This window comes from Eriocheir sinensis, unplaced genomic scaffold (genome assembly GCF_024679095.1).
Source record: "Eriocheir sinensis breed Jianghai 21 unplaced genomic scaffold, ASM2467909v1 Scaffold454, whole genome shotgun sequence".
Lineage (NCBI taxonomy): Eukaryota > Metazoa > Arthropoda > Malacostraca > Decapoda > Varunidae > Eriocheir > Eriocheir sinensis.
The window spans coordinates 171,159-197,754 of NW_026111781.1; the positions used below are offsets into that span (position 1 = coordinate 171,159).

The 26,596-nt window shown below is 44.1% G+C and overlaps 1 protein-coding gene across 1 annotated transcript in view; it reads right to left on the reverse strand.

Annotated features, from left to right (window-relative positions):
• The window catches only part of LOC126992397 (uncharacterized), a 37,419-nt gene extending 33,892 nt beyond the window's left edge, over window positions 1-3,527 (reverse strand). Inside the window, exon 1 of the mRNA XM_050851123.1 lies at window positions 2,415-3,527. Coding sequence (XP_050707080.1) covers window positions 2,415-2,511 — 97 coding nt within the window. The 5' untranslated portion in view covers window positions 2,512-3,527. The remainder of the gene's footprint in view (window positions 1-2,414) is intronic.
• Window positions 3,528-26,596: the final 23,069 nt, after the last annotated feature.

A 26,596-nucleotide genomic window follows, 5' to 3' on the forward strand; every position in this document is an offset into this window, starting at 1 on the left:
GAGAGAGAGAGAGAGAGAGAGAGAGAGAGAGAGAGAGAGAGAGAGAGAGAGAGAGAAAACACGAGAACGAGAGAAAACGAGAACGAGAGAGAACGAGAACGAGAGAAAACGATGCAGCGGAGAAAGAAATGCTGTGGAGGAAAGAATTAGAAAGAACATACAAAGACCAGTTTTTAAAGAGAGAAACACGTACAAACTCGCCGCTAAGGAAAGGGAAGGTAAGAAAGGGAACAGAATAAGAGGAAAGAGAATGACGAGAATAGAGAGAAAAGTGAGAGAATAAGATTAAAAAGAAGATACAAAGCCCCTTTTTAAGAGGCAAACACGTACAAACTCGCCACTAAGGAAAGGGAAGGTAAGAAAGGGAACAGTATAAGAGGAAAGAGAATGACGGGAATGGAGAGAAAAGTGAGAGAATAAGATTAAACAGAAGATACAAAGCCCCTTTTTTAAGAGGGAAACACGTAGAAACTCGCCGCTAAGGAAAGGGAAGTTGAGAAAGGGAACAGAATAAGAGGAAAGAGAATGACGGGAATGGAGAGAAAAGTAAGAGAATAAGATTAAACAGAAGATACAAAGCCCCTTTTTTAAGAGGGAAATACGTAGAAACTCGCCGCTAAGGAAAGGGAAGTTGAGAAAGGGAACAGTATAAGAGGAAAGAGAATGACGGGAATGGAGAGAAAAGTGAGAGAATAAGATTAAAAAGAAGATACAAAGCCCCTTTTTAAGAGGGAAACACGTAGAAACTCGCCACTAAGGAAAGGTAAGGTAAGAAAGGGAATAAGAGCAAAGAGAATGACGGGAATGGAGAGAAAAGTGAGAGAATCAGATTAAACAGAAGATACAAAGCCCCTTTTTTAAGAGGGAAATACGTAGAAACTCGCCACTAAGGAAAGGGAACAGAATAAGAGGAAAGAGAATGACGGGAATGGAGAGAAAAGTGAGACAAGAAGAAAAAGAGGAATAGGTGGAGATAATCGGATGGAAGCAATTACTAACTAAGAGGAAAGAGAATCACGGGAATGGAGAGAAAAGTGAGAGAAGAAGAAAAAGAGGAACAGGTAGAGATGATCGGATGGAAGCAATTAGTATAAGGCAAGAGAGAGAGAGAGAGAGAGAGAGAGAGAGAGAGAGAGAGAGAGAGAGAGAGAGAGAGAGAGAGAGAAATGTGGACGTGAAAAATTAAACGTTGTGAGTGTAAAATTCAGGTGCCAAATCAACTATGCACGAGGGAAAAAAAAAAAAAAAAAAAAAAGCTACTTCCTTTACTGTAAAAAAATAAAATAAAATAATAAAAAGATGAACGTGATCGGGGATGTCCTAATATAAGGTCTAAGGGTAGCCTGTTAACCCGTTGACCGCGGATTTCCTACAAGAAGACATCACCAAGTTACAGGAATAGAACAAAAAAGTGGCTGCAACAACAATTCAATGGAGAAAAATGTAAAATCATGCACCTTGGGAGGGGATATCCAGCATACCAATACCACAGAGGCAGAGAAAGACCTGGGAGTGTATGTAATCAGGCTACCAGTGAAGGGATATCCAGCACACCAATACCACATGGGAAACACTCCACTATCCACCACAGAGGCAGAGAAAGACCTGGGAGTATATTTAATCAGGCTACCAATGAAGAAATATCCAGCACACCAATACCACATGGGAAACACTCCACTATCCACCACAGAGGCAGAGAAAGACCTGGGAGTGTATGTAACCAGGCTACCAGTGAAGGGATATCCAGCACACCAATACCACATGGGAAACACTCCACTATCCACCACAGAGGCAGAGAAAGACCTGGGAGTATATTTAATCAGGCTACCAATGAAGAGATATCCAGCACACCAATACCACATGGGAAACACTCCACTATCCACCACAGAGGCAGAGAAAGACCTGGGAGTGTATTTTACCAGGCTACCAGTGAAGGGATATCCAGCACACCAATGCCACATGGGAAACACTCCACTATCCACCACAGAGGCAGAGAAAGACCTGGGCGTATATGTAACCAGGCTACCAGTGAAGGGATATCCAGCACACCAATACCACATGGGAAACACTCCACTATCCACCACAGAGGCAGAGAAAGACCTGGGAGTGTATATAACCAGGCTACCAGTGAAGACCAAATCCGTGCCAATCGCAGAGGACAGGTTAACCCGGTAGCAGCGACGGGCCAAATTTGTGGCTTACCGTGTACCAGCGACAGGCCACATTTTTGCCATGATATAAACCCCTCAAAATAGATGATGCATTAACTGATCACAAATGCGTTGATATATATTATGAAATGGTTTGCGTGAGTGATGATTTTTTCTCATTTTTCTCGCTTAGAGGGCTTTAAGAAACATGATCCCTGCAGCTACCAGGTTAAAAGACGATAGATACACGACTGACGATGCTACCTTGGTCGTCCTCTGGCGGGTCTTCGTCCAGCATGTACACGGTCTCCTCCCGGTCCTCCGCCAGCGCGCAGAGAGGCGTGCGGCGGCCCAGGTTCATGGCGAGCCGCGGCGCCTCACCCTACGAGCAGCGGACATGCCGGGGGAGTCCCAGCCCGACCCATGGCTCCTACAGTGGCTCAGGCCGTGGCGTGGCGCGTGGTGGCTCAGGCGGAGGAGCACTCACGCTGACTATAATGATTTTTTTCTCGTATTTTACATGTTGGTTTAGGAGGAGTTTTACGTACTTTCAACACATAATGCAGACCTTTGTATTTTCGGTTGTCATTAGATTTGGAGCACTCACGCTAATTATTATGATCTTTTCCGTATTTTACATGTTGCTTAAGGAAGAATGTCACATGCTTTCAATATATATTGCATACTTTTATACTTTCAATTGTCGTTACATTCCCTCACTCATTTGGAACACTCACGCGAAGTATTATGATCTTTTCCGTATTTTACATGTTGCTTTATGAAGAGTTTTACATGCTTTCAATATACATAGTTCATACTTTTTATATACTTTCCATCGTCATTACTTACATTCCCTCACTCATTTTGGAGCACTCAAGCGAAGTATTATGATCTTTCCCGTATTTTACATGTTGCTTTTGGGAGAGTTTTACATGCTTTCAATACACAGGGCATACTTTTTTATATACTTTCCATCGTTATCACATTTCCTCACTCATTTTGGAGCATTCAAGCGAAGTATTATGATCTTTCCCGTATTTTACATGTTGCTTTATGAAGAGTTTTACATGCGTTCAATATATAATGCATACTTTTATATATTTTCAACTGGCATTACGTTTCTTCATCCATTTCTTTCTCTTTTAGTGTCAGTTTTGGAGGCCCACATAAGGCCGTGGTTGGTGCGGACGCTCAGCCTTTGCAACGGCTCATCCTTCTTGTAGTTTTCCTTCTTATCTCAATTATTTCGTTACACTGTGCAACATTTTTCTTTACGGCATCACCTCAATCTCACGGGAACCTGTTGAGCGTGGCATGAAGGTGTCTATTATTATTATTTTTTTCTTTTCTCAATCACTTGGTAACACTGTAGATTTTGTTTATTGGCCCACCTTAATATTGCCTTCCATCCCCGCGAACACCTGTATAAGCGCAACGCGAAGGCACCTATTTATTCATTCACCTATATTTATTTCTCTCCAAAGTGCTTGACGCGGTGGTTGGGGAAGAGAGTAGAGAAGACAAGCAAAAAGAGAATGACGTAATAAACAAACAGAAAATGTAAAGAATAGAGGGTGAATAACATGATAAATGAATAAAAAAAGAGAGAATAGAGGGAATGATTAAACTAACAATTATATGGAACCTATAATCAAGTGAGAAGGAGGTGGAGGTATAGATGGGTACTCTCACACACACACTAATGCCTCTAACATCAAGTAGTTCTAAGTCGAAAAGGATATGAATTAGGTTTTTCATGAGTGTTTTCTTTCCCCCACGTTCATGGCACAGAATTAAGCTTGAATTACCACCAGGGTCGTGTAAGTAACCCCCAAGAACATGCCCAAAGGAAGAAGTTGAAGAGGAAGAAGGAGGAGAAGAAGAAGAAGAAGAAGAAGAAGAAGAAGAAGAAGAAGAAGAAGAAGAAGGCCATGGGAAGAAGTTGAAGAGGAAGAAGAAGAAGAAGAAGAAGAAGAAGAAAATAATAATAATAATAATAATAATAATAATAATAATAATAATAATAATAATAATAAGAAGAAGAAGAAGAAGAAGAAGAAGAAGAAGAAGAAGGCCATGGGAAGAAGTTGAAGAGGAAGAAAAAGAAAAAGAAAAAGAACAACAACAACAACAACAACAACAACAACGTCCCCACTAAAATTAACATAAAGATCCGCCTTCTGCTTCACACTTTCTTCACTACAACATTCAATATCGTATTTTCTCTTGCACACCCTCTACGAAAGCCTTGTCAAATGTGCATGCTTGGGAGCCGGAATGTTAAATATGAATACGGCTCTAACTAAAAATCCCCTCCACTTCGATGTTCAGTTCCTGGTCAACCGTTCCCACCAACTTCGCCACACGTTCGCTCTTGGGGTGTTTGTGCTCCTTACTGCTTGCTGTCGAACGTTACACATCTTTTTCTATAATTCTGATGTTCTGTTACGAGTCATCTGTTCTCAGCAAGTCTGGCACACACTCGGTACTGGAGTATTGACGCTAATCATGACCGTCACACGTAACTTCTGCTTCATCATACAACTCCAGACCAATGTTGCCAGACTGTCGTTTTCAGCTTCTTATTTTTCCCGATTTCAGCCTAAAAATCGTCTCAGCCACGAAACTTATGATACCTATTTATATTTATCATTAAAAGTGTTAATTATAGAGGGTTTTGTGCAGTCGTTATGCGTTAGAAGTGGGAAAATCTACATGGGTGTTAGTGTCCATCTGTTACTGTGTGGGTGGGTGTGTTAGTGGCCCATCTGTTACTGTGTGGGTGTGGGTGTTAGTGGCCCATCTAGTACTGTGTGGGTGTGGGTGTTAGTGTCCATCTAGTACTGTGTGGGTGTGGGTGTTAGTGTCCATCTAGTACTGTGTGGGTGTGGGTGTTAGTGGCCCATCTGTTACTGTGTGGGTGTGGGTGTTAGTGGCCCATCTAGTACTGTGTGGGTGTGGGTGTTAGTGTCCATCTAGTACTGTGTTGGTGTGTATGTTAGTGTCCATCTGTTACTGTGTGGGTGTGTGTGTTAGTGTCCATCTAGTACTGTGTGGGTGTGGGTGTTAGTGTCCATCTAGTACTGTGTGGGTGTGGGTGTTAGTGTCCATCTAGTACTGTGTGGGTGTGGGTGTTAGTGTCCATCTAGTACTGTGTTGGTGTGGGTGTTAGTGTCCATCTAGTACTGTGTGGGTGTGGGTGTTAGTGTCCATCTGTTACTGTGTTGGTGTGTATGTTAGTGTCCATCTGTTACTGTGTGGGTGTGTTTGTAGTTTGGTGAGTACGATATCGTGGCATCCAGGCTCCAGACATAGCTTTGAAGACTTTTCCCTCACTTCGATGTCCCGTTCCGAGTCATCTGTTCACAGCAACTCGGACACACGCTCGTTCTTGGGGTATTCACGCTAACTACTGCTGTCGAACGTTGCTTCCGCTTCATCACGTAACTCCAGACATAGCTTTGTAGACTTTTCCCTAAATTCGATGTCCCGTTCCGAGTCATCTGTTCACAGCAACTCGGACACACGCTCGTTCTTGGGGTATTCACGCTAACTACTGCTGTCGAATGTTACTTCCGCTTCATCAGGTAACTCCCGACATAGCTTTGAAGACTTTTCCCTAACTTCGATGTCCCGTTCCGAGTCATCTGTTCACGGCAACTCGGACACACGCTCGTTCCTGGAGTATTCACGCTAACTACTGCTGTCGAATGTTGCTTCCGCTTCATCACGTAACTCCAGACATAGCTTTGTATATAGACTGTTCTCAAACTTCGATGTCCCGTTCCGAGTCATCTGTTCACGGCAACTCGGACACACGCTCGTTCCTGGAGTATTCATGCTAACTACTGCTGTCGAATGTTGCTTCCGCTTCATCACGTAACTCCAGACATAGCTTTGTATATAGACTTTTCTCAAACTTCGATGTCCCGTTCCGAGTCATCTGTTCACGGCAACTCGGACACACGCTCGTTCCTGGAGTATTCATGCTAACTACTGCTGTCGAATGTTGCTTCCGCTTCATCACGTAACTCCCGACATAGCTTTGTAGACTTTTTCCGTTAACTTCTACGTGACGTGCAGCTCCGAGCCACCGCCGCGCCGCCTGGTCTCCGTAATTTTCACACCTACTTGTTTCTCAAAGTATTTATGCTAATTGTTGTGGAACTTTCTGCTCTCTCACGCAATACCTCAGAGAGAGAGTTTTGCGGACTTCCAACTTTTGCCGTGATAAATTCTGCGGATTTTCATTTGCTATTTAAATTATTTTCTTACTTTCTTTTCTCCTCCTAAATTTGTTTTGGGGACACGGAATGGTTACGAGGAAAATGTTTAGCGTTATCGAATCTTTTGTTTTTTATCACAGCACTTAAGAGAGAGATGTAGATTTTGTTAGTATGTTCGTTTGTCTTTTTCTCCTTCTTAGATTGCTTTTGGGAGGAAATAAATGGACGCACACGAATCGGTTAAGAAAATAATGCGTGTTTATGGTGACAGTCAGGAAATGTTTTGTTTTATCCCGCTATACGTCAGGGGGACTTTAGCAGACTTTCACGCTATTATATTTCTCTCTCTCTCTCTCTCTCTCTCTCTCTCTCTCTCTCTCTCTCTCTCTCTCTCTCTCTCTCTCTCTCTCTCTCTCTCTCTCTCTCTCTCTCTCTCTCTCTCTCTCTCTCTCTCTCTCTCTCTCTCTCTCTCTTGCTCTCTCTCTCTCTCTCTCTCTCTCTCTCTCTCTCTCTCTCTCTCTCTCTCTCTCTTGGACGCGTTTTGAGGAAGTGCAAACGTAAAGGCAGCAGAAAAAAGGCGTAAAACGTTTGTCGTGTCAAGAAAGCGGGTGGTGTTGGTGGTGGAGGTGTTGGTGGTGGAGGTGGTCGTGGAGGTAATCGACCACCTCCTCCCTCCCCCGCGTGGCTCTTTTCCTCCGGGCGGCGCGAGGCTCACATTCAGCGGCGGGAGGCCCTGAGGAGGTGCCTTTCCCCGCCTGGCTCAACACGCAACACCAACAAAGGCAGTTTTTCCGCGGCGCACACCCACCGCAGACGCACCGGAGGCTTAAGTGTCAGTATTCTCAGACGCTGCCGCTTCTCATGTCAACAATTTCCTAAGTCCAAAAAGATCACTGGGGTTCTTATGTGTTTTTTAGGTTCATGGTACTGAAGAAGGGTCAAACTACCACCAGGGTCATGAAACTACGTCTGGAAATCCCCAACGCTCCTACGAAAGCCTGGTCAAATATGTGTGCTTGGGCGGTGATTTTTTTTTTACAGCAGAGCAACTCAAGGGCAACAAAAATTGACCTATCTTTCGGCCACTCCTCTTGACTCTTTTGTAGGAGCAGTGAGTAGTGTTTTATTTCTTCATTATTGTTTCCTTTTTTTTGCCCTTGAACTGTTTCCTCTACTGTAAAAAAAAGTCAGCTTACTCAGGATATTTTGGGAGTTACACTGCCTCCGTTGGCTGGGTGGAGGAACACAGCTTACTATCGTTAATCTCGCCAGCCCCACACAACCATCGTAACTTATCTGGACACTAGAACCTCTCAGAACAACACGTCACGAGGGAGGGAGAGGGCTGTACAATGAATGCTCCGTCGACTGGGGCAAAGAACACAGCTTGATATCCTTCGTCTAACCAGCATATATATCACTATAGAACCCTCGGCCCATGCAGCATCCAGTGTGGCAAGACGGAGGACTGTTCACCGTCTGACCAGTCCAACACAGTAGCCGAGGCCGCCCGGTACACTAAATCACTGCTGTTCAAAGTGCGTGTCGAGCCCCAGCACAGAGTCGAGATTGGGTATTTACTCGGCTGCCACTTCTTCAGAAAAAGGTCAATAAAGAACAGCAACCGAGAGGCACACAACTCATAGAGCCGATTTCACAGTCCAACACAGTGTCTTCGTAACAGCCCGAACCAAACTATAGAATCCAATACAATCCAAAATGGTGAGGTTTTCGATGCCACACTAAATACACAAGACTTTTCCCGTATAGTTTCATCAAATTTGTGAACTTAAATATAAACACCAGACACTATACAAGGAAATTTCGAAGGCTCTGGTATTGGTTTGGGAGCTTACTGACCCATCATGGGGAACTGTGAAACTGGCCCATAGTATAGTGTCCAGCGGCTTGCAAATAGGTCGTGAAGGTAAAGTTTGGAATATAAATGTGACACGATAAGAACGCTTTGAAGAACACCGCGCCACCAGGGTATCTGAGCAAGAATAACTCGTCTCTCTCGACCCCTCGGCGTGTGCGGCCTTTCGCTCGCCCACGCGTGGTCCCCTACTAAAGGGTATAACCTCATGCACACGTTAAACACGGCGCCTGATAACGAGCCGCCGCGGGGGGGTCCACACACAGCTTCCAGCCCTCGATGTGTTTGCCCAGAGAGGCGGCGGGGCTCCCCTCCACAGTGACTGCCTTAATGAGTTAATACAGAGCGCGTCCCCTCTGGCCTTAGTGCTGCCGCCGCCCCTGAAGTAGCGCCTCGGGGTAGCAAAGAGGGTTACGCCAACACCCACCCCACTAGACTGTTAATAAAGAAATGCATGTTGCGTTAAGTGAAAGGAGTAACAGGCTTTCTCCCCTATGATCACACAGCTGCCTCCTCCCCCTGCTGCACGCGCCTCGGGGTATCAAAGAGAGGGTTACGCCAACACCCACCTCGCTAGACTGTTAACAAGGCAATGCATGTTGGGTTGCAATGATAACAACGCAAGGTTTTTTTCTTCACCCTACGACTATACAGCTTCTTCCTCATCCTGGTTCACGCGCCCCGGGGTAGCAAAGAGAGGGTTACGCCAACACCCATCCCGCTATACCGTTAATAAAGCAATGTACGGTATGTTGCATGGCTTTCAGTGATAAGAATGACGTTTTTCTCCCCCTGCGATTATATAACTCATTCCTACCCTGGTTTACGGGCCCCGGGGTAGCAAAGAGAGAGGTACGCCAACACCCATCCCGCTATACCGTTAATAAAGCAATGTACGGTATGTTGCATGGCTTTCAGTGATAAGAATGACGTTTTTCTCCCCCCTGCGACCATACATCTCATTCCTCCCCCTGGTTTACGAGCTCCGGGGTAGCAAAGAGAGGGTTACGCCACCACCCATCCCACTGTATGGTATGTTGGCTTTCAGTAATAAGAATGACGTTTTTCTCCCCCCTGCGACCATACTACATCTCATTCCTCCCCCTGGTTTACGAGCCCCGGGGTAGCAAAAGAGAGGGTAACGCCAACACCCATCCCACTGTATGGTATGTTGGCTTTCAGTAATAAGAATGACGTTTTTCTCCCCCCTGCGACCATACATCTCATTCCTCCCCCTGGTTTACGAGCCCCGGGGTAGCAAAAGAGAGGGTAACGCCAACACCTACTCCTGTATACTACTAATAAAGATATATGTGTTTGTTTTCAATTAGTAAAGTACCGGTTTTTCCCCTTCGGCGCTGGTGCTGTTGCTTCACTCGACGTCCGCGCCTTGGGGTTGCACGGACAGGGTTACGCCATCACTCACTTCAAGTTTTTTTTTTTTTTTTTTTTTACAACAAAGGAGACAGCTCAAGGGCACACGAAAAAAGGAAACAATAATAAAAAAGCCCGCTATAATAAAAAAGCCCGTTATAACCAAAAAAAGCCCGCTAATAAAAAAAACCGCTAAATAAAAAAAATATAAAAAAATAGCCCGCGTCGTGGTCGATAATTTTTTTTTTTTTTTTTTTCAATTTCAAAGGACTGGTTTTCTCGTCTGGCCTTAGTGCTGCTGGTGCCTCATGTGTCGGCGCCTCGATGTAGAAAAGCGATGGTCAGCCACTCCATTACAACGTTGTCAAAATATCTTACTCAGCCTCTTACATTTACCGACTTCCGAGCCAAAAACTGTCTCGTGGACCCCAATAAGGAGATTCACTTATAATTATCGTTAAAATAGTTACTTCCTGATGTTTCTTGGCAATAGTTAGGCGTCAGAAGCCGGTAAATACTATGCTCTGAGTACGATAATCTGGCGACGGTGCTCCATTACACAGTCAGTTCTTTTACGCCTCGATTGTGTTTCTGTTTCTGAATGAGCCGCGTAAAGTGAACTTCGCGTAATTCAGCTTTCATTATTTCCATACGAATACACGATAGTACAAGATGTTGGATTTGCATAATTAAAACCTTGTTATTTTTTACATTATTCTTTCAAACCTCATTCTTAGCATTTCGAGTGATTCAAAACATATTATTTCAAATGCTTTTTATTTCAAGCTTTATATATTCAAAACTTATAATTTAATAGCCTGATAAAACTGATTATTTCAAACCCAATTATGTCAAATCTTATCATTTCGCGTAATTCAAGTCTTACTATTTCAAAGCTTATAAATTTAAACTTTACAATGTCCCGTAAATGTTGGATTCGCATAATTCAAACCTTATTTATTATTTCAAATCTTATTATCTTTAACCTAATTCTTTCAAACCTAATTTCAAATCTTAGCATTTCGAGTAATTTAAAACATATTATTTCAAAACCTTTTTATTTCAAACTTTATATATTCAAAACTTATAATTTAATAGCATGATAAAACTGATTATTTCAAACCTAATTATGTCAAACCTTATCCTTTCGCGTAATTCAAATCTTATCATTTCGCGTAATTCAAGCCTTATAAATTCTAACTTTATTATATCGCGTAAATCAAACCTTATTATTTCCACACGAATACAAGATAGCTGAAGATGTTTGGCTCGAGTTTAACGTAAGCAAAACGTGTCAAATAATCAATGGGAAAAACACATCGCGCTCTTCTGGAAAAGCCAAAATATATGAAGTTAAATTAAAATGAGATGAGGTGGCGCGCTGTTAATAAAGAATGCATGTTGGTTTTCAATAAAAAGAGAGAGTTTTCCCAGACCAAGGCCGGCAGGTGGTAATGAGAGGAGGGAACACCTGCCGCTTTAATTAACAAACCGACGCATTACACCACCACCACCACCACCACCACCACCACCACCACCATCCCCATCCCCACCACCACAACCACCACCACCACTACCACCACACCGGCGCCGCGACCATCCCACCCCCACCCCCACCACCACCGCCACCATAATCCCCACCCCCACCACCACCCCCACCACCACCACAACCACACACACACACACACACACACAAACAGCTACATCCCATCCACACTGCTCTTATTGTCCTTGTTTTTTTTTTTTTTTTTTCAAGGTGATGCGTTTGTAAAGGTGTGTGTGTGTGTGTGTGTGTGTGTGTGTGTGTGTGTGTGTGTGTGTGTGTGTGTGTGTGTGTGTGTGTGTGTTTATTTCTTTGGTTGTTTGTCTTTTTTTTTTTTTTTTGCTTTTCTTTCATTTTGGGTTTTAATGAGTTTCCTAAAAAAAAAAAAAGAAAGAAAAACGCTTGCAAAAAACGCCATTCATCTTTCTCTTTCCCCTCTTTCTCTTTTTCTTTTTATTCCTCCCGTCCTCAGCATAAACTTGACATGCATATCAACTTCACAGCAGCATGCAGGCGTAGGATCATATTCTCCCTGGACCTTTACCCCCCTGACGTTTCCCTCCTAACCAATTCACGTCTGGACATTTCCCCAGCATAGCGTATCTTCACTCCTCGCACACCCCTCAGTAGTGAATCTCAAAGTAGCGTCTCGATGCCATTAGACCCTCCCGCGAAGACCTGGCCGAACAGCGTCCCTTCCATTGCATTCTCTCCTTCCTACGACTGTGGGAAATATGTGGGTTAAGTATAAAGAATACTTCCTTTTTTTCCTGTTATTTCAGTTTTGGGAGTTGTCTTAAATAGAACAAAAGTTCTTAAAGTTAAGATCAAGTTTAGCTTCAGAGGTGTCGTGATCATATTCCTTCAAGACGGGAGGATCAAGACGCCTCTAAATCTAAACTTGATCTTAGCTAAACTTTTGGGGGCAACTTTTGTGTGTTCTATGTAAGACTGAACTCCCAAAACTGAAATAACAGGAAAAGAAGTAGTATTTTTCTGTATGTGTAACCCACCTATTTCCTTTTTTATCTTATGTATATGACTATGAAAAAGGTAGACGAGAAAGGATGCTTACTCAGATGGATCAAACACAAACGATTTATATTTAGGAAACGAATCATTACGTTACGTTTTTGTTTTGTGTGTGTGTGTGTCTGTGTGCGTGTGTGTGGATTCAGCTTTTCCTTGGTCTAGCTGTTTCCTCTACCGTTCATGGGTGTGTTCGCGGGCCTCCAATGGTTCTTCCGACTGGCAGTGATGTAGTAGGGTAGCGTCTATCTCCCTCTAATGATCTCATATGTTTCTTTCCATTCAAATCTGACTAACTAATGGCTGTGTGAGTCTTGGCGGGTATCGAGCGTGTGTATGTTCGTGTGTGTGTGTTCGTGGGTGTTCAATGCTTCGTGGAGGAGGAGGAGGAGGAGGAGGAGGAGGAGGTGGAGGATGCAGTAGACAATGAAGAGGAAGACAAGGAGGAAGGCCAAGAAGAGGTGGAGAACGAGGAAGACAAGGAGGAGGGAGGAAAACAAGAGGAGGAGGAGGAGGAGGAGGAGGAGGATGAGGAGGAGGAGGAGGACGAGGAGGAGGAGGAGGAGGAGGAGGAGGAGGAGGAGGAGGCGGTATCCCTGACTAGTCTTTCCACAAACAATGCAAGGGTTGTAGAGTACAGCAAGGGAGAGACTCGAAGATCGGAACATGGAGAAGGAAGAGGAGGAAGAGGAGAAGGGGGAAGAGGAGGTATCATATGTTTCTTCCCATTCAAATCTGACTAACTAATGGCTGTGTGAGTCTTGGCGGATATCAAGCGTGTGTATGTTCGTGTGTGTGTGTGTGTGTGTGTGTGTGTGTGTGTGTGTGTGTGTGTGTGTGTGTGTGTGTGTGTGTGTGTGTGTGATCGTGAGTCTTCAATGCTTCTTCCGATTTCCAGTGATGTAGAAGGGAGCCGTCTGTCTTCCTCAAACGGTTTCAAATTCAACCCCCCCCTCCCCCCCATTTGACTGTAATTGACTGGCTGCCGGGTGAGTGCTGGCGGGTATCGGGCGTGTGTGTGTTTGTGCGTGTGTTTGTGGGCTTTGAATCCTCCTTCTGTTGACTGCCAGTGATGTACAAGAGAAGCATCTGTCGGCCTTAAACGGTTTCAGATACTCTCTTCCATTCATCTTTGGCTGTCTGGCGGATGGATCGGCGAGTGTTAGTGGGTCTTAGAGGGAGGAAGGGGGAGAGGGGGGGGGGGGGAGGGAAGAGCGTGTTTGTGTGTGTGTGTGTGTTTGGGTGGGGGGGGGGGGGGACGTGTGTTTGTGTGTGTGTGTGTGGGGGACGTGTGTTTGTTTGTGTGTGTGGTGGGGACGTGTTTTTGTGTGTGTGTGTGTGGGACGTGTGTTTGTGTGTGTGTGGGGGGCGTGTGTGTGTGTGTGTGGGGGAGCGTGTGTTTGTGTGTGTGATTATAGGAGGGGAGAGTTATGCGTGTGTGTTTGAGAGAGTGTATGTTAGTGCGTGTGGGTGTGAATGTGGGTGTGGGTGTGTTAGCGGGTGTGATTGTATAGGAGGGGAAGGGTAATACGTGTGTTTGAAAGCGTGTATGTTAGTGTGTGTGTGTGTGTGTGTGTGTGTGTGTGTGTGTGTGTGTGTGTGTGTGTGTGTGTGTGTGTGTGTGTGTGTGTGTGTGTCTTAGGCCACTCCTTTGACCTCTATTCAGGAGCAGTAAGTAGCGGGCTTTTTTTTTATATTTTTCTTTACGCCCTTGAACTGTCTCCTTTGCTGTAAAAGAAAAAAAAAGGCGGGGGAGGCGATGAGCGTGTGTAGGGTCCTGATTCCCCTTTCCCTTAACTCTCAGTGAGTATGTTTGTTAGGTTGTGTTAAGCAAGTCTACGGTGATTCTCCCCCTTTTTCGTTATGTCGCCCGTCATGCAAATATTATCATTTTACAACGTCTTTCGCCTTCTTGTATGTATAGCAGATTGTTGTCATTTATATATCGGTCAATGTATTAATCTATCTATCTTATTCATCTATCTATTTACCTATTCATCTATCTATCTATGTATTTATCTATTAATTTATCTATCTACGACGCGCCAGTGGATTTTTTTCGTATTTTTTTTTCCACTTTGAGTTGCCTCCTTTACTGAAAAAAAAAAACATATCTATCTCCTTCAAAAGACTTCAGATGCTTCCTTCCATTCCATTCGTCTTGTCTTTAATGGATATTCAACACCGATCTCCCTTTTTTGTGTCTTTTTTTTGTCCTTGAGTTGTTTACTGTAAAAAAAAAAAAAAAAACATCCGTCTCCCCCAAACGCCTTCAAATGCTCCCTTCCTTTCCCTTCCATTCCATTCGTCCCGTCTTTTAATAGATATTCGACACCGATCTCCCTTTTTTGTATCTTTTTTTTTGTCCTCGAGTTGTTTACTGTAAAAAAAAAATATAAACACATCTGTCTCCCTCAAACGTCTTTAGATCCTCCCTTCCCTTTCCCTTCCCTTCGTCCCGTCTTTTAATAGATATTCGACACCGATCTCCCTTTTTTGTATTTTTTTATCGCCCTTGAGCCACCTCCTTTAATGTAACAAAAACTAAAAACAAATGTGTCTCCCTCAAACCCCTTCAGATCCTCCCTTCCCTTCCTTCCGTTTGTCTCGTCTCTTAATCGATGTTCGACACCGATCTCCCTTTTTTGTATTTTTTTATCGCCCTTGAGCCACCTCCTTTAATGTAACAAAAACTAAAAACAAATGTGTCTCCCTCAAACCCCTTCAGATGCTCCCTTTCCTTCCTTCCGTTCGTCTCGTCTTTTATAGCTATTCGACACCGATCTCCCTTTTCTTATCTTTTTTTTTGTCCTCGAGTTGTTTAGTGTAAAAAAATATAAACACATCTATCTTACCAAACGCCTTTAGATGCTCCCTCAAACCCCTTCAGATGCTCCTTTCCCTTCCGTTCGTCTCGTCTTCAGCAGGTATTCGCCACCGATCTCCTCCTTCAACGATGCTCCGTCCATGCCGCTCCCGCCCCTTCCTCCGTCTGTCTAACCAAACCGCGGGGGGTGTGAGCTAACGCGTTGGACTGGCTATTAATCTTCCGCAGCATCCACCACGTCTCTCTCTCTCTCTCTCTCTCTCTCTCTCTCTCTCTCTCTTTCCTGTCTCTGGTAATCTTTTTTCATCTCTTGCTCTCTTATCAGGCAGCATCACGGTTCTCCTACTCTCTCTCTCTCTCTCTCTCTTATCAGTCAATATCCAGGTTCTACTGCACTTCCTCCCTTCCCTTTCTCTTCCTTTCTTTCGTGTATTGTTTCTCTTTTTACTTTCCTGCCTCTCGAATTCTCTTTTTTTCCGCTCTCTCTCTCTTTCTCTAATCAGTTAACATCCAGGTTCTATTGTTCCTCCTTCCTTTCTCTTCCTTTCTTTCGTATATTTTAATTTTTTTTTACTTTCCTGCCTCTCGATTTCTCTTTTTTCCCTCTCTCTCTCTCTTTCTTATCAGTCAACATCCAGGTTCTATGCACTTCCCCCCTTCCCTCTTTCTTCCTTTCTCTCGTATATTCTTTCTCTTTTTACTTATCAGAAACTCGTAATCTCTTTAGCCCCTGTCTCTTATCAATCAACATGCAGGTTATACTACATTCCCCCCTCTCTATGTCTCTTTCCCCCTCTATCTATCTACCAATCAATTTATCTCTCTCTTCCTCTCCCTCACCGGCGTATAGGAAGCATCTATCTCCCTCCACGGTGGCCCTCAGGTTGGTTCTGTTAAACGCTTCTACCTCCCACATCAACTACTTCCAAAGGCCAAGAAGGAGATCAACCGAATTTTAACGACTGTGTTTTTAGGTTCATGGTACAGAAGAAGGGTCAGTCTACCACCAGGGTCATAAAACTACCCAAGGAAATGACCCAAACTCTCTTGAAAGCCTCGTCAAATATGTGAGATTGGGCACAAGAATGTTTAAAAATATAGCCCTCAGATGCTTGTTGGTCTCGTCCTCGCCGTCTCGCGCCTCGCCGCCACCAATAACGACAAACACGCGGCCCATTGAAATTCTATCGCCATCGGACACTGAAGCTTCCCACATTTTTCCCCGACAATCATCTCGCCATCGGAAAGCAATACTAACGCCAACGGACACTGTCGTAGGCGTGAGATGGGAGCCGATGGGGAGGGAAGGAAGGAGGGGAAGGGGAATGGAGGGGGAGATGGTGGAAATGGAAAGGGGTGGAGTTGGGGAGATGTGGAGTAGCGTGAAGAGGGGATGGAGGGGGTGAAGAGGGGAGGGAAAGAGTAGGGGAATGGAAGAGGGGGAGATGGTGGAAACGGAAAGGGGTGAAAGAAGAAAAAGAAGAAAAAGAAGAAGAAGAAGAAGAAGAAGAAGAAGAAGAAGAAGATGATGAAAAGATGAAGAGGAAGAAGAAAAGGAAGAAGAAAAAGGAGAAGAAAAAAGAACCGGAAGAAAAAGAAGAAGAAAAAGAAGAAAAGGAAATTGAAAAAAGAAAGAAAAACAAAAAAGAACAACAACAAGAAGAAGTAAAGACCAAGGAAAAGAAGAAGATAAGAAGAAAAAAACAAAACAAGCAGAAGAATAAAAAGAGAAGTAAAGACCAAGCCTTCTCCTCCCTCGTTGTATCCATTTTAGTAGACCATATAATTTTCACAGCTTGTTCGAGGTGTGCGTGCGTGTGGGGGGAGGGAAAGGGTTCGACTCCAGCAAGAGATCGGCCAGCACGTGAGCCATTACGGTTACACTCATCCATTCTCTTTTGCTGTCGGTCACGTGTATAAAAATGGCGGGCGATTCAAAGCCTTTAATAAACACTAAGAAAAGGTAAATATTTGTTCAGCGTCGGAAAAGCAGACAAACAGTGAGAGCCTCTTCCGGGGAGGGAGGGGTGAGGGGGAGGGAGGGGTGAAGGGGAGGGAGGGGTGAGGGGGAGGGAGGGAGGGAGCTTGTGCCCTTTTTGACTTGACCTAACTTGAGGGAGGAGGAGGAGGAGGAGCTGGAGGAGGAGGAGGAGGAGGAGGAAGCAATAGACAATGAAGACGAGGAAGAGAAGGAGGAAGGCCAAGAAGAGGTGGAGAACGAGGGAGACAAGAAGGAAGGAGTAAAAAAAAGAGGAAGAAGAAGAGGAGGAGGAGGAGGAGGAGGAGGAGGAGGAGGAGGAGGTATCCCTGACTAGTCTTTCCACAAACTATGCAAGGGTTGTTGAGTCCGGCAAGGGAGGGAATCGAAAACCAGAAGAAGGAAGAGGAAGAGGAGGAGGAGGAGAAGGAGGAAGAGGAGGAAGAGGAGGTATCACTGACTAGTCTCTCCACAAACTATGCATGGGAAGTGTGGAGTACTGCAAGGGGGAAGGAGCAAGGGAAGGACTCGGAGATGAAGAGGAGGAGGAGGAGGAGGAGCAACACGAGGAGGAGAAGGGTGAGGAGGAGGAGATATGAATGACAAGCTTCTCAACATACAAGACATTGGTAGGTGAGGAAAACCAAGGAGGAGGGAGGATTATATCAAAGCGAGAGCGAGAGCGAGAGCGAGAGAGAGAGAGAGAGAGAGAGAGAGAGAGAGAGAGAGAGAGAGAGAGAGAGAGAGAGAGTAAAGGAGGGAGGGGTAAAGGGGAGCAAAGAGCCTGGTTACGCTAAGAAAATATGGTTGTCTGCACGGTTTCTCGTTTAAAGATGATCGCCGCTTCGCTGACACCACCTTCGTCGCCTCCAGGGTGTAACGTTGACTTTTTCTTGGTAAGGACCCATAATGGACCCCAAAATAACGTTCCTCTTTCGGCCACTTTTCTCAACTTTCTTTTACGTGATCAGTGCTTGCAGGCTTTTCATATTTATTTACTTTTGTCATTCTTTCTTTTGGATAACGTTGACTTTTCTCTTCGTAAGGACCAGTAATGTATCCCAAAATAGCGTTCCTTTTTCGGCCACACAACTTTCTTTTATGGGATTGATACTAACGGGCTTTGTTTTTATTTATTTTTGTCATTCTTCTCTTCTTTCTTTTGGATAACGTTGAATTTTCTCTTCGTCAGGACCAGTTATGGACCCCAAAATAACGTTCCTCTTTCGGCCACTCTTCTCAACTTTCTTTTACGTGATCAGTGCTTGCAGGCTTTTCATATTTATTTACTTTTGTCATTCTTTCTTTTGGATAACGTTGATTTTTCTCTTCGTAAGGACACGTAATGGACCCCAAAATACACCCCGTTCCTCTTTCGGCCACTCAACTTTCTTTTATGGGATCGATACTAACGGGTTTTGTTTAATTTATTTTTGTCATTCTCTTCTTCTTTCTTCTGGATAACGTTGACTCTTCTCTTCGTAAGGACCAGAAATAGACCCCAAAATAACGTTCCTCTTTCGGACACTCAACTTTCTTTTATGGGATCAGTGCTAGAGTTTTTTTTATTTATATATTTTTGACACTTTCCTCTACTTTCTTTTCGATAACTGACTTTTTTCATCGTAAGGACCAGAAATGGACCCCCAAAATAACGTTCCTCTATCGGACACTCAACTTTCTTTTATGGGATCAGTGTTAGTGGTTTTGCTGATTTGTATATTTTTGACACTTTCCTCTACTTTCTTTTCGATAACGTTGACTTTTCTCATCGTAAGGACACGTAATGGACCCCCAAAATTAACGTTCCTCTTTCGCCCACTCCTCTCTACTTTCTTTTAAGGGATCATTGCTGGCGGATTATTTTTTTTCCTTTACTGTAAAAAAATTAAAAAAAAAAAAATAAAAAAAAAAAAAAAAGGATGTGGATAAAAGTGGCGGTCATTTTTTTCCCTTTTTTTTGTCTCTTTTTTTTTTGGCCCTTTAGCTACTTCCTCTGCTGTAAAAAAAAGAAAAAAAAAAAAAAGTTGTGTGTGAATATTTACAAAGTAGCAGCTCGGTGAATGTTTTATCGCGCAGGACGGCCATGGACCATAGTACTCAGCGCCAATAGGTTATCATTTAAGCGGCGATAGGTTTCACTCTTCGTTAGGGAGGAGAGGCTGCTAAAAAAATCATTCTCAGGAGCTGCCAAGTGTAAGCCACCTGGCCTCGTCTCCTTATGTCCCTGTGAACCCTTGTGAAATACCCCTTGCAGCAGAATTGTTACGTACCCTTGTGAAATACCCCTTGCAGCAGAATTGTTACGAACCCTTGTGAAATACCCCTTGCAGCAGAATTGTTACGAACCCTTGTGAAATACCCCTTGCAGCAGAATTGTTACGTACCCTTGTGAAATACCCCTTGCAGCAGAACTGTTACGAACCCTTGTGAAATACCCTTTGCAGCAGAATTGTTACGAACCCTTGTGAAATATCCCTTGCAGCAGAATTGTTACGAACCCTTGTGAAATACCCCTTGCAGCAGAATTGTTACGCACCCTTGTGATATATTCCTTGTAGTGACCCATAGCGATAGAAGGAAATGTTCTGGAAATGTGTTGATGTAAGGAAATGGAAGTGTGTGATGAGAGTGGTACATCCTTGCAGCAAAATCATATAACACAACAAACGTAACTTGAGGTTCTAAGCTCATTTACTTCCTTTAGGTGGCAGCTGCTATCGATAGGAAGTATATAGAAACTCGCATAGCCTGGTATAGTTTGCCAACACACTGCAACACAACCCAGCGTGGCTCGCGAATTTAAACTTCACTCCTTCCTTGTGCTCGTCTTCAGCGTCTTAAAAGGGAGTTAGAGGGAATGAGTTGGAGTTGAGGGAGAAAACATGAGAGGGAGAGAAAATTAGATAGAGAAGAGAGGGGGAGGGAGATAAGAACGGACGGAGAGAGAAAGTTAAAAGGTGAGGAAACAGAAAGGTAGAGAAAAAGATTAATAGCAAGTACTCGCGTAGCAGGAAGTATTTACAAACTCGCATGACATAATATCGTTCCGGGTGTCCATTACGGCCCTACACACACCAGCATGACTTGTGGTTCTCAGCTTAACCCTTCCCTTGTGCTTTGTGCCTCATTAGTGTTCGCGAGGCAGGAGCTTATGCCAGGAAGTAATCACCAAACCGCATAACCTGATATCGTTTGTGGTGTTCATTACGGCCCTATAACGTAACACAAGACAGCAATACTCGTGGTTCTCAGCTAAACTCGTGGTGCTCGTCATTAGTGTCATAATTACAAGTGTGTTCGCGTGGCAGGAAGTTTTTATAAATTCGCATAACCTGATACCGTTCGTGGTGTTCAGTACGTCCCACACACACCAGTATAATTCGTGGTTCTCAGCTTAACCCTTCCCTTGTGCTTGTTTTCTGAGCCTCTAAGCGTTCGCGAGGCAGGAGCTTAGTGCCAGGAAGTAATTACCAAACCGCATAACCTGATATCGGTCGGGGTGTCCATTACGGGCCTACACACACCAGCATGATTCGTGGTTCTCAGCTAAACCCTTCCCTTGGGCTTGTTTTCTGAGCCTCTAAGTGTTCGCGAGGCAGGAGCTTAGTGCCAGGAAGTAATTACCAAACCGCATAACCTGATATCGGTCGGGGTGTCCATTACGGGCCTACACACACCAGCATGACTTGTGGTTCTCAGCTTAACCTTTCTCTTGTGCTTGTTTTCTGTGCCTCTAAGTGTTCGCGAGGCAGGAGCTTAGTGCCAGGAAGTAATTACCAAACCGCATAACCTGATATCGGTCGGGGTGTCCATTACGGGCCTACACACACCAGGATAGCTCGTGGTTCTCAGCTTTACTCATTCCTCGTGCTCGTAATCTGTAGCTTATAAGTGTACGCGTGCTACAAAACCCATCATCTTAAAAACTTCGAGCCCTCCACTGTAATACACAAAACATGACCCGCGTGGTTCTCAGTATAACTCTTCCTCCGTGCTCGTCTTCTGCGTCTGTTAACAAGTTCTGTGCCATCAGTTCACCGCCGCGCCGCCTCCTGTGTCCCGCAATTACATGCCGGGAAATTCTGCAGCCAATTACCGTCGGTGCAAGGAGAGAGTAGCGCGCTGCCCCGTAATATGTGTGCAAATATTCCGCTGAGGGGAAAAAAAAAGCGAAATTACACCCCTCATAATTCAAAGGTCATGTAAATACATACGTGCACACACACACACACACACACACACACACACACACACACACACACACACACACACACACACACACACAGATTCAATGGGTCTTAAGTTGCAGAGAGGAATGCATTACAGGTGGAAGATATAATGAGTGAAGAACAAGAAGGAAAAAGATAGAAAGGGGAATAAGAAACAGAATACATTGAGAGCTACTTGAAGGAGAGAGAGAGTAAGAGGAAGAATTGTATATGATGAGTTAAGAACAGTTGAGAAATATACATGAAGGAGAGGAGGAGAGGATAAATTGTACAAGAAGACATGATGGAGTGAACAACAACAAGGAAAAAGAAAAAAAAGGGAATAAGAAACAGAATGCATTGAGAACTATAGCATGAAGGAGAGGAGGGAGAGGATGAGTTGTATAAGAAGACATGATGGAATGAAGAACAGCAAGGAGAGAAAAAGAAGAAAGGGAAATAGATAAGAAACAGAATGCCTTGAAAACTGTATGGTGGAAGAGGAAGAAGTGTACAAGAAGACATGATGGAATTTAAGAGGAACATGACTCTGTATTCTCAGGCGCTTCAGGCTCCTGTTGCGTTAAATTCTGAAGCGACATAAAAGACACGGCGGGTTCTCAAGAAGGTAAGTTTACTTGTTTCATGGCAGAGGTCCTTTGCAAAACTACATCCAGAAGAAATTAAACCCTATATGGAAATCCTACAAAAAAGCTCCTACAAGAGCCTCTTTAGATAGATATGCTGGTTAAGGCGTTGAAACGTTTGACAATATGGGGTTCTGCAGGGATTACTGGAAACCTATAACAACTTGACATTGCAGAGAATTCAGGTGTGCAGTGTTTACTCAAGTGGTTTCTTTTCCCATTCTTTGCTTCGTCCAGTATCCTTCAGCAGAATCTCAGTACTCCGTCAAATACCTTCATAGAACCCAAAAGAGTGATAGACTAGGAGTTGTTCAGTAGACGTCCTTCCCATAACCGCTTGCAGTTCGTTCTTCCTCCTACTTATCCTTCTTTTCTCCTCTCCTTTCTTCTCTTCACTCCTTTCCTTCCTCTCCTTCAGTAGACGGCGTGATGAAATTAAGAATTTTACCGAGAATATAGCTTGATACTGGTAACTAGAAATACTGGACAGAGACGATTGGAAACACTGGGTAGAAGTTTACTGCCTGTTGGGGTTAGAGTGATGATGATGGTGATGAGTATGATAAATACATTCAGAAGGGTTGGCGGCCATAGTACAACAGTGTCCAGGGAGTCAAGCTTGCCATACTAGAAGGCCGTCATATGTTGCCCATGATAGATACGTAGTTTGCCCGTAACAAGACACCTCACGAAATAGTTCTCACTCGGGTCGGTATTCTCAGACGCTTCCGCCTCTCACATCAACTGTTTCCAAAGGTCAACAAGAAGATCACTCGGGCTTTCATGAGAACTCCTTCACAATCATTGCATAGAAGAAGGGTCACACTACCACCAGGGTCATTAAACAACCTCTGAAAATACCCACAACTCCTTCAAAAAGCGTGTCAAATATGTGTGCTGGGGGAAAGGTTTGAGAACATGGCCCCTGTTTTGCAGTTCTACGCTTCACTATTTGCAGGAGCAGCGCCAGAGAGCTTTTTTGTTGCCTCGTTTATGTCCTTTACTCTTGAGCTGCTTCCTGTTCAACCCGTCCGCTGCGATTGGCACGGATTTCGCCTTCACTTGTAGCCTGGTAACATATACTCCCAGGTCTTTCTCTGCCTCTGTGGTGGATAGTGGAGCATTTCCCATGTGGTATTGGTGTGCTGGATATCCCTTCATTGGTAGCCTGGTAATACACTCCCAGGTCTTTCTCTGCCTCTGTGGTGGATAGTGGAGTGTTTATTGGTGTGCAGATGCTCACCACTGATAACCTGTTAATACATTCTTTCTCTGCCCATGTGGTATTGGTGTGCTTATCCTTTCACTGGATATGGTAGCCTGGCACATATTCCAGTCTTGCCTCTGTGGTGAGGCAGGGGATGTTTCCCTATGTGGTATTGGTGCTGAATAGGAGCATATCCTATGTAGTATTGTGGAGCATATCCATATGTGTTAGTGTGCTGGATATCCCCTTCACTGGTAGCCTGGTAACACACTGGAGCATTTCCCATGTGGTATTGGTGTGCTGGATATCCCTTCACTGGTAGCCTGATACACTCCCAGGTCTTTCTCTGCCTCTGTGGTGGATAGTGGAGCATTTTCCGTGGTATTGGTGTGCTGGATATCCCTTCACTGGTAGCCTGGTAATACTCCCAGGTCTTTCTCTGCCTCTGTGGTGGATAGTGGAGTGTTTCCCATGTGGTATTGGTGTGCTGGATATCCTTCACTGGTAGCCTGGTAAAACCTCCCAGGTCTTTCTCTGCCTCTGTGGTGATAGTGAGTGTTTCCCATGTGGTATTGGTATACTGAATTTCCTCTCCAAGGTGCATGACTTCTCATTTTTTCTTCATTGAATTTTAACAGCCACTTTTGTTCCATTCCTGTAGCTTGTGAGTCTTGTGGTAGGAAATCCGCAGTCAAGGGTAAAAATAAAATACCGTCGTGCAGAAGTGGGCAGAACGTATTCATATTATCACTTGAAATTAAACGAGCCTTTGTCTTTCTGAACTAATGTGCGCGTAAATATAATACATATTTGTCACGCTTGATGCTTTGTTTTAGTGCCTGCAGGAATACTGGGTCCGCTAAACCTTCATCTTCACTTAACACGGTGATATATTTACTGGAGATTGTGTTGTAAGTCTTTTGTCAGTTTTGCTGCATGTGAGTTTTCAAAGGAGCTTAGAGAAGACTTAGTGTCAGGCAATGTTTTTTCCGTTCTCTCTCTCTCTCTCTCTCTCTCTCTCTCTCTCTCTCTCTCTCTCTCTCTCTCTCTCTCTCTCTCTCTCTCTCTGTATCTATCCATCTCTTCCCCCACCTTTGCTGCTCCTTTCATGGATGTCAATAATAATAATAATATTAATAATAACAATAATAATGCATCACCTTTTGACCTTTTATCAATTCGACAATTTTGCCTTTGCACATAAACAAATTAGTTCGTTATCAGCTTCCCAAGTGAGCAGCAGAATTATAATTGTTTGACCCCCATAATTTACACTTCAATTTTTTTTTTTTCCTAGCGCAGGAAAAAAAAAATATATTGATGACGTTTTTTGTTATATTTTAATGTTTACGGCAGAAGAAAGAAAAATCACTGTAAATGATTAACCCGTACATAATAATAAGCTCAGCAGCATTACTTTGATATAGTCTTTTTTCATCATTTTTTGTATATATATTTTGGATTTCGTAAAAGGTAAGGTTTGATATATTAGGTTGGGATCAACTAATACATATAAAATGTCTGTCAGAAGTAAATATAAATGAATAGTGTGAGAAGGAGGAGGAGGGATAGTAGGAAATTAGAGGGATAGCCTTGAAGAGGATATGTAAGAATAGAAGCCAGAGGGATAAGAAGGGATAGGGAGGATGAGAGATAAGAGGGGAATAGGAGATATAGGAAGGAGGATAAGAGGGAAATAGGAGAGGAGATGAAGGGTGTGCAAGAATACGGAGGATAGTAGGGAATTGGGGGAGGGGAAGAGGGATAGGGGGGTAGGGGGATAAGAGGAGGGGGGGATAGGGGGATAAGGATGGGGACAGAGGGACAGAAGGGATAGATAGGGGACATGAGGGGATAGGAGGGAGCAAGGGAGAGGGGGGGATAGGGGGGACAGAGGGAGGAGGGCAGGAAATAGAGGAGAAGGAGAAGAGGATAGAGAGAGAGAGAGAGAGAGAGAGAGAGAGAGAGAGAGAGAGAGAGAGAGAGAGAGAGAGAGAGAGAGAGAGATAGAGAGAGAGAGAGAGGAGGAAGGAGAGGTGGGGGTTAGTGGGATGGGCCTGGCAGTAGTTTAGGGAGGTGCCTGGCGCGAGGCGACTTCCCCAGTTGACTCAACGTTGGCTGACACACGACGTGGAGGAAAACGCAACCACGACGAAGAGAACCCACTGCAGAGTGAGGAGGAGGAGGGTGGAAGAGGGAGTAGAGAAAGAGAAGGAGGAGGAGGAAGAGGGGAGAAAGAGAAGGAGTGAGGAGGTAGATGAAGAAGAAAAGAAGAAGAAAAAGAAGAAAAAGAGAAAGAAGGAGGAGGAGGAGACAAAAAGCAAGAGAATAGAGGATGTTGCTCAGACAATAATAATACCAGAATAATAGAGAAAAAACACACACAAACACAGTAAACAAAATAGATATACTTTTTAACAATTGATCTATTTTCTGAAATCCATACTTGACGTCCTCCCTCATTCTCCCTCCTTCCCTCACCCCAACACACGAGAAATTCTTCACCAGCCAGCCTAATTAATAGCTCGTATGGAGGGAGGGCGCTGGGGAGTGGCGGGCGAGGGCTTCTCCACGTTAAGCAAAGTTACCGTTTGACGCCCAGGAGAGGAGGAGGCAAGTTTGGGGGGCAGTCACTGTAAGGTTCGTGCTAACTGAGCTGATGCTGGAGTGCTGCTGCCTAAGAGGAGCTGGAGGGAGGAAGATTACATAGGTTTACACAGATATTTTCCCTCATAAACCTGCAGACGTGAGCACTCAATTAGAAGAAGGCAGTCTTCAAGTTTATTATATCTGAGGAGATGAGGTGTTGCTGGCTATGGGATGAATGGTATGACGATTACGCATAGGGTTTATATAGACACCCAGACTTAAGCAAAGTCGGTGAACGACGCTGACACTCAATAGAAGAAGGAGGAGAGAGCAAGTTTTGGGCAGTCACTCTAAGCTTCCAGTTAACAGAGAGTGCCGGTGATGGGCCAAGGCTGAAGGCAGGAAAATTTACATAAGTTTACCTAGATACTCAGACCTCCTAAAGCCTATGGTTCAGACGTGACACTCAATAGAAGGGAAATAAAGGCAAGTTTGAGGCAGTCACTCTAAGCTTCATTAACTGAACTGATGGAGTGCTGCTGTACAGGTGAAAAGGGAAGGAAGATTACATAGGTTTCACATGATACTAGACCTCACAAACCCTATGGTCAGACGTTACCCACAAGAGAGGAAGAGCCAAGTTTTGGGCAGTCACTCTAAGCCTCATTAACTTTGATGGAAGAGCTGCTGGCTACCTTGGGCTGGAAGGGAGGACAAGGAAGATAATTACATAGGTTTACATAGAATAACTAGGCCTCACTAACAAAAAACATTCTTGGGGTGATTCAGATTCATATTCCATTTGTTTGTGTTCCTCCTGATTTGCGAGCATTATTTTCATTAATGTTTTGTTTTTTTTTTTTTGTCCTTGAGCTGTTGACTCCTAAAAAATCTGATTATTTTACTAAGTTTCGACCTGTGACGGAGATGAGCACTGAG